The sequence below is a fragment of the Chrysochloris asiatica genome, unplaced genomic scaffold (genome assembly GCF_000296735.1).
Source record: "Chrysochloris asiatica unplaced genomic scaffold, ChrAsi1.0 scaffold00006, whole genome shotgun sequence".
NCBI lineage: Eukaryota > Metazoa > Chordata > Mammalia > Afrosoricida > Chrysochloridae > Chrysochloris > Chrysochloris asiatica.
The window spans coordinates 1,416,648-1,433,594 of NW_006408524.1; the positions used below are offsets into that span (position 1 = coordinate 1,416,648).

Sequence of the window (16,947 nt, forward strand, 5' to 3'; positions counted from 1 at the left end):
TCAGTTTGAACTGCAAAGCCAGTGGTTCAAGCTCTCCAGCTGCTCCTCAGAAACCCTATACAGGGTTGCTATGTGTTGGAACGGACTCCACCACCACTACCACCACCACCACTGCAGAGTAGGGTTTCCGAAGCTATAAATCTTTACAGGAGCAGAAAGCCTCATCTTTCTCCCATAATTAATTGGTACAGGATGCTATTCAGGGGTGAGGAAAAAATTTAAGACTAGAGAGGAGTCTTAAATGTTCCACAACATTTTGAATATGGTAAATGCCACTGAATTGTACACTTTAAAAAATGGTTACTTGCATGTTACGTGACTATCACCTCAATTTTAAAACAAACAAAAGAACTTGCAGGGTTTGGGTTCGTGTTAGGTGATTTGGGAGAGGGCTTAAAAAAGAGGAGCTGCCCCAGATTGGATCCTCTCAATAAGTTGGGTCCTTCTGATTGAGCTTCTTAATAAGCCTCCTGAGGAGGGAAGACTGGATTGAAGAAACGTGACTACGCATATTATCCAGGACAGAGGCCTGGCTTGGACCATGCTCGTGTTTTGTCTGTGAACAGATGTGACTGTGGTTTCGTCCTGATCCCTTGAGGCCACAAAGTGGCTTTGTTGGAGCTGACAGCTAGCTGTGAAATTGTTCAGTTCAACAGGAGAGCACCAAGCTCAGCGCCTGGATGTTAGGGGCTGCTTTTATTCTTTCAGAATCTATAAATTCAATTCAGCTGTGATTTTAAAAAGACAAACAAGCAAGCATCCGGGCTCACTGCTACTGGGTCACAGAGCCAGGATTCTGCCCAATCAGAAAGCAAATGGCAGACCAGACTGTAAGCCCCACCTTAGCCAAGTCCTTGTGTAGTCAGGTCCATTCTCTGACACACAATTCAGCAACAGTGGACGATCCTACCTGACTACCAGCAACCACCGGGCTCCACTCACCTCTCCTCCTGCAGCTCTGGGGACAGAAAGCCCTACAGACTAAGGAAACCAGAGAGTAACGGTGCTCCTAGGGTACCTGGGGGGTCCTGCAGAGGTTCCCTGGATTTGAGGGTGTGCAGTCCCTGCCAGACCAGGCTCCTGTCCTCACCCCAGACACTCTGAGTAGCCTCATTGTCTCCACAGTCCTCCACCCAACGAATTCCGCTCCATCTGTGCCCACCCCACGGCAGGTCACACAGCCCATAGACAGCCACAAACAGGCAAGCAGCTGGGCCTAGGCTCTAAGCCCCTTCCCCGAGGGCAGGTGGCTCCAGGAGGGAGCGTCCCTGCTGTGCCCCTGCGCTCCTGTGACCGAGGCCCTACCTCTGGCTGACAGCTTCTTGGTGTTGATGATCTTGGCTGCATACTCATGTCCCGTGCAGAGTTTGACACAGCGTCGGACCACAGAGAAAGCCCCCCTGAGGAGGAAAACGTGGAGGGGTGAGGAAAGTGAGGAGAGACAGACAGAGAGAAAGAGAGAGAACTGATTAATCTCCCCATAAGCACTCTGCATATCCAGCCACCAGCTCACCACGCGCAGTGAACTCAGGAGAGAGGTCGGCATGCGGAAGGGAGCCCCCACTCTCCAGGAGCTGTCCCCAGCTGGAGCCGGGAGAACCTGCTTGGAGGAGAGGCGGTGGGAGGCAGCAGGCCTGCTCCCACCTAGCCTCAGCCTCCTCACTGCCAGCCTGCACGTTGTCAACTTGGGGTTCCTTCATGCCTGCAGCCTCTTTCTTTCTAGGTCATGTCCCTGAAACACTGACGGATTCTCCCTGTTGTTGTTAAGTGCCGTTGAGTTGGTTCAACTCATAACAACCTTGTAAAGGGTTTCCCAGGAACGGTGGTGAGTTTGAACCTCTTCAAACCAACTTTGCAGTCCAGTGCTTATCCTACAGCGCTGGATTCTCCTAGTGGACTCTAAAGGGAGGGTCGGTGCAGCTGGACACAGGCCCTGCGGTCTGGAGGAAGGGAGCAGCATTATGTCACAGAGGTGGGAATGGGGGTCGGGGGGTCCAGGAAGGGCAGGTCTCATGGCCACAAGGACATTTACAGAAAGCCCAGAAAGACTGGAGCTGTAGAAAGAAGTCGGAGGGGGTGTGAAGTATCTGGCCAAGCAGGGGAGCCTGGGCTAACCTTAGAGGAGGAGGTGGGGGCCCCAGACGGGGTCAGGGTGGCACTTCCCAAATGACCACAGGACTAAGCTGGCGGGTGAGGGATGGCAGTGGGTCCTTACCAGGGTCCTCTGTCACAGAGGCTGGGTTGGTTTGATTTCCAACCCCCTTCTTTAATAGATTAGGCCCAGTACACATGAGCAGTGGTGTCAGGGGGCATGGTCATTTAGGCCAATAGAAGCTGGTCCAAATGCCAAACCCAAGCCAAGACCTTTGTCAACCAGTTGATCTCCAGCTCATAGTGATCCAAAGCTTTTCCAAGAGTGTAATATTTACAGGGAAGTCCTGGTGTGGTGCTGAAGTATAAGCACTGGACTGCTAACTGCTAAGTCAGTGGTTCAAACCCATCAGCTGCTCCTTGGGAACCTGACACAGGTTCACTATGAGTTGGAACCGACTGGACAGCATTTAACAACAACAGTCGGAACAGAAGCAGGCAGCTGCATCTTTCTCCTACAGAGCTGTTGGGTTCAGACCAGGGACCTTTCTGCTAGTAGTCTCATGCTTACACACTATGCCACCAGGGCTCCCTTGTTATACAAACATGAGGGGACTACAAAGAGATCACATAACAATGGAATGAAAAGATAATTGTCCCACAAACTTCAGAAGCCCCTCTGCATATGCCCTCATCTACCTCCTAGCGTTCATTCTAGACCTGAATTCTGAGTGGAAGTTCAAGGGTCTGCCCCAACAGGAACTCAGTGCTTTCTGGTTTGGGTCGGCAGCCCCCACTAGTGAGGGGGATGCTCCCATGTCAGTGCCCGGGCCTGAACCACCCTGCTCCTCACCAGGACCTCTGCTGGGGAAAGTGAGCACTCCCCAGGAAACCCTGACCGAACCAGGCAGGGGCCCTGGGGAGTCCTTTCAGCTCCTATTCAATGAAATCCTCTTGCCCCTGATCTGTGGCAGGCCAAGCAATTTCTTTATTTTTTCCTTTGAACTGATTATCTTTAATTAGAGACTTATATGAAATTATAAAGAAATGTATGGGGGGTCCTGTGCACCCTTCACCCCCACATAGTTCATTTCACACAGTGCATGACTATAGCTCAGTGGTCTCCTTGCCACGATCAGTCAACAAAGGCACAGAAGGATGCAGGTTGTCCGGGGTGTGCAATGTGTGTGTGTGTGTGTGTGTGTGTGTGTGTGTGTGGCTCGGTGTCACCCTACCATGCCAGCAGATTCATGTAAGCACAATCAGGGTATAGAAACTCCTGCCTCCTCTGTGAGCCACCCCCACTCCCCATCCCTACCCCTGGTATCTGCTCATCTGTCCCCCATCTCCAGAGTGTTTTGTAAGTGAAATCCTACAGCTTGTGGCCTGTGAGTAGCAGGCTTTCTCTGCTTCCCCAGGGTTCCCATATGCACACCTGGAAGTCATAATGTGAAGGCAGGTAGACCTTCCCTCCCACAGCAGGCAGGGGGACCAGCCACAAGGTGATAGAAGGAAATTGGTAGAGTCGTGTGTTCACAGCCCCAGACTGAGGTCTGAACTCTATGCTAAACCCCACAGTTATGTGTGAGTGTGCTCTGGGGGTGGGAGGAGGCGCTGAGGCCCAGTTTGGGTACTGAATGCTACTTGATCTCCTACAGGCAAGCACTAGCCTGCCTGCACGGGCTCCCCTGCCCCCCGTAAAGTGAAACAGGGCTACCTCTCAAAGTCTCTGGAGGGCCAAAGAGCATATGGGCATGCGAGGTGAGGGCAGTATCAGGAGCCCCCAGCCCCTCTAAACTCTAAGCTCTAGATAACCCAAAAGTGCTTACATTTTGAACCTTTCTTCTCTTTTTTTGCTATAATTCTTCTCGATATAAATCTTTTTTTTAATGTACTACCCACCTCCTTGGAAAAAACAGAGAGAAACACTAAATCTAACTTAGCAATACCCTGTGGACTCAGGTCCTTATGCCTAATGATAGCTCTGGAGTCTTGTGGGAGGCAGCTCAGGTGGAGTCAGCTTCAGGCTGCTTTGCTGACCTAGGCAGACCCGGGAGCTCTATTTCCAAACAAGCACAGGAGCTGGGGATGGTGACTGCTTCTGCCAGGGACTGCAGTGGGGGTGGGTTGGGGTGGGGGGGCTATCACCCTTCTATACTCTTCACTATGTATGTTTTAAAATATTCTCTTATTTTAAGAAAAAATACAAAGAAAGGATCTTTGCTAATTCAAGAGCTTAGCTTCAGAGACTGTGATGAGCCAATTAGGTTCAATGCTGCCCCACCTATCCTGCTCAGAGAGGGTGACAGATCCTCTGAGCCTGTTTGCCCACCCATAAAAGGGAATGGGAAACATTTATAGGGTCACTGAGAGGGCTGAGCAAGGTTGCTGCCAGACGGTCTACAGACTGGCAGAGGCCCTCAGTGGTGCCTCTGAGCTCTTTCCCATCAGCTTCCTCCACACTAGCCCTGGTTCAGGAGGGCCCAGGGCTTCATGCTGTCCGCCCTGGGCCAGGGATATTCCAGTTCTGGCTTGGTTCTGCCAGGGCTGGAGAGCAGGGAACCCAGCCTCACACGGTCACCTAACCTTGAGCCAGAAAACTCAAAACAGGATACCAAACATCTACAGAGGGATCATGCACACCAGGCCCCACGTGACGCACAAGAGGACCCAGAGATGACCGAGACCACAGGCAAGGGAGACTCATCCAACTTCCACCCAGGGCACAGTGTTGAACGGGAGTGAGGGACCAAGCAGGCACAGTGAGCAAGAAGCTTACTCTGCCAAGAGGCCAGTAGCTACCAGTAGACAGTACCTGGTACTATTATTACTGCACGTGGATGGAAGACACGAGCGAGACAGCTTTGTGGTTCCATCCCCGTGGACCTGTGGCTCTTCCTCCCCACCTTACCTCCTGGACTTTGTTCCTGCTCCCATTGCTCGAAGTCACCTAACAACAACAACAACACGTTGGTCTGGGCTCTCTTTTTCATTGCAGAAACCGCAGAGCTGCCATCAGCTAGCCCTAACATTCCAGTCAGTGAAGATGATAGGATCATGGTGGGCAGGAGGCTAGGCTGCCCTTGGAAACAAGGTAGAGTCTGGGTGGACACTCTACACCACCTATCTTGGCCATGGAGGCCGGGTTGGAAGGGTGGCATTCCCCAGGTGCTTGGCAAATGGAAGTTCACAGAAAGGCCGCAGGGACACAAAGACGCCCTAATGCAGGGACACAAGCTTTCATCTGCCTAGGGCCCTGCTTGCCCAACAGACAGAGTGCCTAACAGGAAAGCGCTTCACCTCTCGTTTCTCATCTGAAGCCTCCTGCTAGGAAAGGGTGCCCTTCTGCCCCATGCCCAAGGGCAAAGGGAACACCCAGGCTGGGTCAGTTCAGTTCTGGAGTCTTCGCTTCTCAATCACAGCCCAGACCACTGTGGTGGGAGGAAACTACAGAGACAACTCCCCCTGAGAGGCTTGCTTCTGGGAAAAACATCTTGTGCTAACCTTGTGCCTACCTACCTGGTGGGTGGTGATAGGGCCAGGCATGAAGTTCCACAACAAACAGCCCCTACGGTGGCTCTCAGGTGTCCATTCTGGGTTAGACATGGAGGCGGCACAAAGTATGATGATCTAATCCCTCCTCTCCCAGCAGGGAGAAGGCAGCATGGATGAGGAGAAAGGGCTTGGGGGACTCCAGAGATTACACTGGACATTCTTACTCAGCCCCTCCATGTCTTCATGGCCCTTGTTACTTAGCCCTCCATATCTTCATGACCCCTCTTACTCAGTCCTCCTTGTCTTCATGGCCCCTCTCCACTCAGTTTCTATGAGTGTGTGTCCTGCAGGCTCTGGAGCGACATTCTGTGACCCTGACTCCATTGGCCTTGACCTCCTCTCTGAGCCCCAGGTATCACTACCTCTCTGATCTCCCGCTTCTCTCCACCCTACTCCTTCTCCTGCTGCATTCCCCCATGATGACCTCACTCCAAAATCAGTCTTAGCTCCAGCCCCCTCCCCACCTCTGTCACAATCTCACCTCCAATCCGTACCCTGAAAATGGGTCCCTCTCCTTTCGTTACCCCGGAGTGCGCACTCAGTTTGGTTACCCCAGTCTGCTTCTGTGTCTGACCCAATTTCCTACAAGAAAGCACCCAGGCAGCTGGGACAGAACACATAGAGGGACAAGGTGATGCCAAGAAATGGCTCACAAACACATTCACATGCACTGTAGCAACAACAGGTTGGAGGGTCCCACATCTCAAACAACAGTAAGGCAAGCTCTTGTCTATGCTCCTCTCCAAGTTCATGATGCCTACCTACCAGGAACACATCACCATCAAGATATAACAACACAGACAAAGATCCTTGATTGATACCTTAAGCGTGCTCTTTTACCACTCAGCAAATTCCTATTCATCCTTTAAAACCCAACTGAAAGACAGCTTTAAGGCATGCAACAAGATGGCACCCCGGTGACACACTGTACTCCACCTTCTACATCAGAGACCTGAACATCAGAGCTAAACACACACCGACGATCATTCAGGAGCTCTGAGCATCAAATGGAAGGATACGGACTTGGACTAAACACCTGCTGGAAAGGCAAACAGAACAAACAATGATTGACGAGAGAGTGGGGGTCTGGAGCAATGTGGCCATTTTAAGACTCAAGGTGATACAAATACACAAGTGAGGAGAAGTCAACTTTACAGAATCCCACTGATACAAACACACAGTGGAGACAGTCCAGAGTGAAACCAGGTAAGCAGGACATACACTGGGTCTGGGAGAGGGAATGAAGGGCAGGAGGCAAGAACCCCAGTGGCAGAGGTGACAGCAGAGTTAGGCAAGAGCTCATAACTAGGCTGAAACAAGGCACTAGAGGGGAGCCGTAGTTGCTTGGTTTGAGGGCCAGCGTGAAGGGTGGCAGCTAGAGACACTGACTCTGATCATTCCCCCACCTCCACCCCTGGACTGCGTCTGGTCAGGACTGGATAATTGTGATGCTCACCCACCCAAAAGTGTACCAGGCCCACGCCCACACCAGTGAAAGGTGTCCCACTACACCTTCCCAGTGACCAGCCCTCCAGCCTCTACTAACCTGGTGACTAGGGTGGTCCCACACGCTGCTCCCTACCTGCCCAACTGGCTCAGACTGTCTCCCACTACCATCAGCCACCAGCCCTACACATACCCACACCATGTCAGATACAGCAGATGCGGGTAGATCACCCTGCTCTGACATATTCCCGAGGAAAGAGAATATGTGTGTGTGATCTATACACAACCCAGGTCCCAGCAGACAGGACACCGCCCTGGGCTGGGTCTGCACCAGCACAGGCAACCACAGCCACCCAAGCCTCCTTTTTTTTCTTCCTTTTCATTGATTTTCCCCCTTCTTCTCCCTTCATTTTTACTCATTTTCCCCATACCCCGTTTCTTCTTTTTCTCTGTCCCATCCTGCAGGAGGCAAGCATTGTCTCTCCACTAGCCATTCACACATGCCACCTCACCCAGTGTTTGAGTGCCACCATCTGCTCCTGCACTGTTGGATCAATGACAGATGGTGGACAACATTTGTCCCTACTGCCCACAGCTGCTCGTGACTGCCCTGCCCACCCTCCCACCGAATATTCCACCCTCCTGGAGACAGGTGTGGAGTGGTCCAGGATCGCCACACTAGCAACCAAAGTAGCAAGTCTGTCCTACTGCCCAGATTTACCAAAAAGGCAAAATAAAAATTCAGAGTTAAGCAAACCAGCATATAACCAACAAGTAAATGCAACAACAAAGTGTCTCAGAGACAACAGACAACTTGAAATCAAACAAACAGACAAAACCCCAAACAAATGGCACAAGCAAATATAAAGAACTAGGAAACTTCTCCAAGGAAGATCAGGAGAAATAAATACCTGATAAGGAAATAAAAAGGTTTATATAGAGAATCTTCCAAAAGCTCAAGGAAACCATAAACAAAATCAAGTAAGACACAGGTAATACCTTAGAAAAATTCAAGGAAGTAGGATGCAAAAATAAATCACACAAAGAATTGTCAAAGATTTGCTAGCAGAAAACTTCCTGAATATCATGAAAGATAAAGATGCCCTTCCAAAAAGAGCAACAAACTCCATACAAGACAGACCCAAAAAGAAAGTCACCAAAATAGATCATAATCAAACTTTCCAAAACAAAAAACAAAGAATATTGAGAGCAGCTCAGGAAAAAAGGGGGAATGTTATCTATAAAAGAGAACCAGTAAGACTGAGCTCTGGTTTCTCTAAAGAAGCTGTGAAGGCAAGAAGGCAACGAGAGGTCAAATGCAAAACCCTGAAAGAAAATATTGCTAACCAACAACTATATGTTGTTGTTGTTGTTAAGTGCCGTCGAGTCGGTTCCGACTCATAGCGACCCTGTACAGGGTTTCTGTAAATTTTTACGGGAGCAGAAAGCCTCATCTTTCTCCCGCGGAGCAGCAGCTGGTAGTTTTGAACTGCTGTCCCTAGGGTTTGCAGCCCGATTTGTAACCACTACGCTACAACTATATAGTCAACAAAATTTTCCCTCAAATATGATAGTGAAATTAGGACATTTTCAGATTAACAGAAATGAAGGGAATTTATAAAAACACAACAAAACCTTTAAGAAATGCTAAATGAGGACCTGCTGACTAAACTAACAAGGTTAGACAATAACTTGAGATGAAAACAGATGACATCAACAAAAACAAGCCCAGAAAACTAATGCTCAAGAATAAAACAAACTTACCATACTCAAACAGTCCTGGTGTGCGGCACTGTAGGGCAAGCACTGGACTGCTAACCGCAAGGTCAGTGGTCCAAACCTACCAGCCACTCCTCCGATACCCTATATAGAGTCACTAAGATTCAGAACCAACTCGACCGCACAACACAATACAGCAACACAATATTGAAAATAGAGAACTAGAGGTATCAATCTATAAATGAAGACAACTACAAAGCAAAAAATCAGTAGTATAACTACAGAACTTCCAAATGGAGAGGAAGTTAGAGCAGACTATCTTAAATTTAGAAAGATAAATACACATTACAAATGTATATTTATTTGTATAGTTAAAGAAAACAAAATTAATTGACCATCTAATAAAAATTCAAAAGAAGAACATCATTAGGACTTCAAGTAGACACAAAGTCAACAACAAAGAAAATAAAAGAGAAAATCTGATAACAAAATGAACTCAACACAAAAAATACACAGAACAAAAAAAGCACCAACACCACAATAAAAAACACAAAAGAATGGCAACAGTAAATTCCTATCAGTCATCACACTGAATGTACATGGATTAAATGCACCAGTCAAGAGAAGAGCGGTAGACTAAATAAGAAAACAAGACCCATCAACATGCTGCCTCCAAGAGGCTTACTTAGAGACAAAAGTAAAGTGTAATTAAAAATCAAAAAATGAAAGAAAAAAATTCCAGTAAACAGCAAACTGAAAAGAGCAAGACTGAATGAAGATAGTTAAAGACTTAGGGAGGTATGCATGGACTAAATAGTGATCTATATACAACCCTGGGACAACAGTGTTCTGGGCAGAGATACATGGGCTGAGACATAGGCTGGATGGGTAAGAGAGGGACGTAGGATATTATATTTATAAATCCCACAAATACATAAGAATTGGAAAGTGATAAAGAAACATTCTTTGATGGTTTCCAGAGGTGGGAGGGAAGGGAGAGTAATTCACTGGCTATAGGGTAGACACCTGTTAGCTCAGATGATGGGGAAGGCACTATACAAGTGGGGAGGTTGGCAGAAGAATAATGAAGACAGGTGAAAGTATGCAAGGATTAAAGGGGATAGAAGTTGTTGTTGTTAAGTGCCGTCGAGTTGGTTCCGACCCATAGTGACCCTATAGAGGGGTTCCAAGGAGTGGCTGGTGAGCTTGAACCTCTGACCCTGCAATTCAAACTGACATGCGGTCCAACGCATTAACCATAAATCATGATATATATACACAAGCTTGGAAATACAATGTTCTGTGGGTAGATACATGGACAGAGACACATGGGGTATGGGTACGAGAAGAAGAGTAGAATGTGGGTATGTATGTACATGTATTTGACTCTCACACACACACAGGTGAGTCAAAAATTATCCAAACTCTGATTATGTTAAAACACCTAGCCGCGTCCACGGCTGATGATAACATTCATCATGTACGTAGAATGATTCTGTTGAACAGACGAGTGACAATGGATTATGTGGAAAATCATTTGCAAATCAGCCATGGTTCTGTCTATGAAATAATCCACAACAGACTTGGGTTTCAAAAAGTTTGTGCCAGACAAGTACCGAAACAACTCACGGAAGGGCATAAACAGAATCGTTTCAACATCTGCAAACAAAATTTGGATCAATACTCGAAGGAATGTAAAAGTTTCTATTTAAAAAGTCATTACTGATGACAAGACATGGATTCATCACTATGAGCCTGAGAGTAAACGACAGAGTATGGAATGAAAACATCCTCCATCACTGATTGAGTTCAAAAGTCAACCATCAGTTGGAAAATTGATGTGTACAGTTTTCTGGGATTCTCAAGGGCCAGTATTGGAACACTACCAGGAAAAAAGTTCAACAGTCAACAGTGCTCGATACAATGAGATACTCATGGAAGAGCTGAAGCTTAAACTTCGGATTAAACCCAGAAGACTGCTATCCAAGGGCACTGTGATCTTGCATGTCAATGCACTTCTGCACACCTCTGCTCACATTGTTGACACTCTACAAAAACCTGGTTTTGAGGTGTTAAAGCATCCGTCCTATAGTCCTGACCTTGCTCCATCAGACTTTCACCTGTCTGGTCTCCTAAAAGCAGCCCCTCAAGGATGAAGATTCACCTCTGATGAAGAAGTGAAGACAGAGGTGCATCTGTGGCTCACAGCTCAACCTAAAACATTTCTTAATGTTTTAGTGAACGCAAAAGCTTGTTGACAAATGGACAAAGTGAATTGAAAAGCAAGGAGATTATGTCAAAAAATTATGTATTTGTCTTTTCTAAAAGTTGATTAACATAAATTCTACAGCCAGAGTACGGGTAAGTTATGACTCACCCTTCTGTGTGTATGTGTGTGTGTGTGTTGTGTGTATTTATATATTCCATGGACATACAAGAGTGTGGAAGAGGATATTGGGACATGAGTATTTACCTTTTCTGCAAATACAACTGTGAATGTAGTGGTGCACACAGTGGACAAAATGATGACCACTTCTTAGATACTATCAAACATCCTAAGGCAATGAGTAGCTGAGCCTGGGTGCTCAGGACCATAGACTCGGGGATACCATGGTCAACTGATATATCATAGTCCACAAAGACAATATTCTTCATCCTCCTTGGGTGAGTAGCATCTGGGATCTTAAAAGCTCATGGGCGGCGGCCATGTAATGTGCAGCTATTGGTCTGTCCAGGTGCAGAAGAAAGAAGAGTGAGGAGAACTGAAGGTACTTGGAATCAATTAGTCCAATGGACTAATGGATCATGTGAACATCAGTCTCCACAACTCTTGGACCAGAAGAACTAGATACATCCAACTATCACTACCAAATGCTCTGAAAGGGATCACATTAGAAGGTCCCAGATAGAGTGGTAGAGTATGTGAAACTAAACTCAAAATTCTTTTTTGAGAAAAGACTGGGTTTACTGGTTAGAAAGAGACTGGAGGAACCTGAGACTGTGGTCCTCGACCACCTTTTTGTCTGGAGAAGACCTCACCCTCGTGGCCCAACTTTCAGCCAAGCAATAGGTAGGTCTACAGGGGGACTCCACCACTAGTAAGGTGTGCACAGTATGAATGATGGAATGGCCAATCATTCAAAATCAAAGAGGCAACGCGTGCCTAAGGACAAAGGTGACAAGGGAGGGGAAGGTGGGGGACATGGAAATAGGAGCCCCAGGGAGGAAGCGAATGACTGTTGTTCCACAGAACAGACTGCCATCATGGAGCTGAAACAAAGCGTGTGATTGACTGGATGTAAAATTGATGATCTTCTCTGCAAACCTTCACTCAATTCACAGAAAAAGTTTCTAAAACAGAGCCTTTTAACCTTATATCACTGATTCAAACTTGTATAAAATGATGTGCTAGGTCTAATTTTTGTGTTTATCACTCAATTAACAGTAAAAAGTTTAAAAAAGAAAAAAAGAAGAGAAACAGTAACATTAGTTTCTGATCAAATAGAACTCATGGCAAAAACCAGCATAAGGGACAAGGAAGGGCACAGTATGATGGTTAGAGTACCAGACCAGCTAGAAAACAAACCATAATAATCTATCTGCCTAAAGAATGAGCCACAAAATACAGAAAGCAAACATTAACAGAATTGAAAAAGAGAACTAGGCAATTTCACAATGATAGTAGGGACTGTATCATCAATTTTGATGAAGGACACGATAGGTAGAAGAAACTCAATAAAGACACAGAAGATGTAAATAACACAATCAACCAACGACCTCATAAACACACACGGAACATTTCACTCAACAAAAAGACGACACATGTTCTTTTCCAGTGCACATGGGTCATTCTCAACAGACCATGTGTCAGGCCACAAAGCAAGACTTAATAGATTTTAAAGCATCTTCTCAAAACACAACACTATAAAATTAGACAAAAAGAATAGGGAGATTGGGGGTAAAATCAAATACATGGAAACTAAATAATACTGTGATTTTAAACTACTAAGTATTAACAGTCATAAAAATTAAAATTTTAAAACTCCCTAGATTTGAATGAGAATGAAAACCCAGTATACAAAAACCTTTGATGTGAGCCAGGGTTGTATTCTCTCACCACACCCTTCAATCTGTGTGCTGAGAAAATCTAAGAAGCTGGGTCAGATGAAGAAGAATGGGGTACCAAGAATGGAGAAAGTCATGAACAATCTGCGACATGCAGATGAGAGATACAACCTTGCTTGCTGGAAGTTAAGAGGACTTAAAATACTTACTCATGAAGATCAAAAACCATAGCCTTCAGTATGGGTTGCACCTCACTGTAAAGAAAACAAAATCCTCACAACTGGGCCAATAAATGATATCATGATAAATGTATAAAAGATTGAAGTCGTCAAAGACTTCATTTTACTTGGATTTACAATCAACACTCATGGAAGCAGCAGTTAAGAAGTCAAATGATGTATTGTATTAGGCAAATCTGCTGCACAAGACCTCTTTGAAGTGTTCAAGAGCAAAGACGTCAGTTTAAGGACTAAGGTACACCTGACTCAAGACATGGTATTTTTAATACACTCATATGCATGTGAAAGTTGTACAATAAATAAGGAAGACAATACATTAGATACATTTGAGTTATGGTTTTGGAGAAGAATATTGAAAGTACCACGGACTGCCAGAAGAACAAACAAATCTGTGTTGGAAGAAGTACAGCCAGAATGCCCCTTAGAAGCTAGGATGGTAAACCTTCGTCTCTCATACTTCAGGCATGTTATCAGGAGGAACCAGTCCCTTGATAAGGGAGAGATGCAAATAACCTATAAGTTCATTAATTAAATGCATGTATAAGGAGCTATGGTAGCATAGTGGTTACGAAACGGGCTGTGAACCACAAGGTCAGCAGTTCAAAACTACCAGCTGTTCTGCAGGAGAAGAATGAGGCTTTCTGCTCCCGTAAAGATTTACAGCCTCGGAAACCCTGTACAGAGTCTCTAAGAGTCAGAACCAACTCCACGGCACATAACAACAACAACATATATGAATTAAAAACAATTTCAACTACAAATAAATGTAATTAAAAAAAATCAGTGGGCACAGCAAAAATAGTAGTCAGAGGTGTATTTATAGCAATAAATCCACGTATCAAGAAACACCAAAAATCAAAAACTTAACCCACCAACTCCAACAATTAGAAAACGAGCAGCAAAAAAGTCCTAAGGTCTACAAAAGAAAAGAAACAATAAAGATTACAATAGAAATAATAGGAATTGAAAAACAGTAGAAAATATAAATACTTACAGTTCTTCAAAAAATTAACAAAATTGACAAACCACTAGCAAATTTAACAAATGCAAAGAAGGATAAGATGCAACATGAGTAAGAAATAAAATGAGCAACATCACAACAGAACTAAGGAATTGTACTTCAACAAAACTGAAAACCTAGAAGAAGTAGAAAAATATCTAGAAACATGCTACCTATCTAAACGAACACAGACTGAGGTAGAAAATTTGAACAGGCCCATAACAAAAGGAGAAATTGAACAAGTCACTCAAAAACAATGCTTTAACTCCCAACAACAAATAACCCAGCTGGTCCTGATGGCTTCACTAGAGAATCCAAACAAACATTTAGAGCAGAGCTGACACTACTTCTACTCTAACTATTCCAGAAAATAGAAGGGGTGGAATACTCCCAAATTCATTTTATGAAGCAAACATAACCCAGGCAAAGACACTACTAAAGAAGAAAATTGCAGATCAATATCACCTCATGAGCATAGGCACAAAAATCCTCAACCAAGTCCTAGTCAATAGAATCCAACATCATATCAAAATAATAATAATACATCATAACCAAGTGGGACTCATAGCAGGTATGCACAGATGGTTCAACATTAGACAAACAACATAATCCACTACACAAATAAAATAATGGAAAAGAATCACATGGTCATATCACTCACTACACAAAAAGGCATTTGATAAAATCCAACACCCGCTTCTGATTATATATAAAAAAAAAAACCCTCAGAAAAATAGGAATAGAAGGGGAATTTCTCAACATATGTGAAAAATCAATGGCGAGCATTTACTCTCAACAGAGAAAGACTGAAAGCATTCTATTTTGAAGAAGCAGACAAGGAAGCCATTTGTCACCGCTCTTGGTCAACATAGTATTGGAAGTCCTTAAATGAAGGCAAGAAGGCAAGAAAGGGAAATAAAAACCATCCAAATTGGTTTAAAGAAAATTAGTAAAATGATTTTTATTTGCAAATGATTTGATCCTATACATAGAAAATCCCAGAGACAGCAAGAATATTACTGGAACTCATTGAAAGAATTATGCAAAGTAGCATAACACAAGATCAACATATAAAAATCGGTCAGATTCCTCTATACCAACTAAGATAACTCTGAAGAAGATGTAAGGAAATCAACACAATTTACAAACCAAACTCAATGCCCTCAAGTCAATTCCAACTCAGAGCAGGTTACAGGAGAACTGCTCCATGGAGTTTCTGAGTCTGTCCTCAAAAATCTTTACTGACGCCGACTGCCTCATCTTTCTCCTGCTGGTGGATTCAAACAGCCGACCTTTTTGTTAGCAGTTCAATCTTTAGCCCACTGTGCAGTCAAGCCTCTTTTACATTCATAATAGCTACAAAAAGATAAAATACTTAGGAATAAACCAAAACAGAAATACAAAAGACTAGCGTAGTGTTTATGAATCAGGCTGCTAACCTCAGGGTCAGCAGTTTGAAACTACCAGCTGTTCCGTGGGAGAACAATGAGGCTTTCTGATCCTGTAAAGATTTATAGCCTGGGGTCACTGTATGGGGTCACTATGAGTCAGAACTGACGCCACGGCACATCACAACAACACAACAACAACATATGAAAGTCCAGAGACAGATGGCACAGTTAGTAGATGCACTGAACTGACTTTCTGTACCAAAGACACAGGAGACCCAGTGAAACCAACACAGAGCCCTGGACATCTCAGGACAGGGCAGTGAGGTAGTCTGGGGGCCAACTGGAAAAGGAAACTGAACCGGAGCAGTGAAAGAGAAGAAAACCAGGCGAACTGTGGGCCAGCATGGAGTGGCACAGCCATCTGGAGTTTTTACAAGGATGAGGGTGGAGGTTGGCTGCAAAGAGTTGTGTTTCTCCCTTGTTCCCATGCACGCCTGGTAAGTCCCTGTTCTCACCATCCCAGCAACCAATGGCAGTGCTTCCTGCACAGCCTCTGCATTGCTTGGTCTCATTTTAGCATCTGTAGACCCAGCATGAGGAAGAAAAAGAAATGAATAGAACATTTTAAAGGGCAACTCGAGAAAACTAAGTTAAATATTATGAGAAAAAGTTCAAAGACCTGGAGTTGGAAAACCAAAAGCAAAATACATGTTCAACATTCCTCAAGTTGAGGGAACTGAAGAAAAAATTCAAGACTCGACTTGAAATACTGAAGGATTCTAAAGGCTGAACAATAAAGCATCAAAAGAAGATGGAAAGAATGCAGTCACTGTAACAAAAAGAAAGGGTTGATGTTCAACCATGATCAAGAACCAATGATAAAGAAGGAAGAAGTCCAAGGTGTATTGAAGGCTTTGACAAAGACCAAGGTTCCTGGAGTTGATGGAATACAAATTAAAATCTTTCAACAAACTGATGCAGCACTGGAGGCACTCACTCATCTATGCCAAAGTATTTGGAAGACAACTACCTGGCTAACTGACTGGAAGAGATCCATATTTATGACCGTTTCAAAGAGAGGTGACCCAACAGAATGCAGAAATCATCGGATAATATCATTAATATCGCATGCAATTAAAATTTTGCTAAAGATAATTCAAAAGGGCTGCAACCACACATTGACAGAGAACTTCCAGAGGGTCAAACCGTATTCAGAAGACCCCATGGAATGAAGGATAACATTGCTGACGTCAGATGGATCTTGGCTGAAAGCAGAGAATATCATAAAGATGTTTGTTGTTGTTGCCAGGTGCCATCGAGTTGGAACCAACTCATAGCGACCCCATGCACAGCAGAACGAAACAATGTCCGATCCTGGGCCAACCTCGCTACCGATGCCACACTTGAGGCCATCAATGATGCCACCTGGCTGATCCATCTC

General features: G+C 44.8%; 1 protein-coding gene across 8 annotated transcripts in view; it reads right to left on the reverse strand.

The window, feature by feature from the left end:
- Positions 1-16,947, reverse strand: part of CAMK2B (calcium/calmodulin-dependent protein kinase II beta) — a 188,031-nt gene that overhangs the window by 104,916 nt on the left and 66,168 nt on the right. For all 8 annotated transcript variants that reach the window (XM_006832088.1, XM_006832089.1, XM_006832086.1 and 5 more), the window contains exon 2: positions 1,306-1,400. In XM_006832088.1, the coding sequence (XP_006832151.1) occupies positions 1,306-1,400 (95 nt within the window). The remainder of the gene's footprint in view (positions 1-1,305; positions 1,401-16,947) is intronic.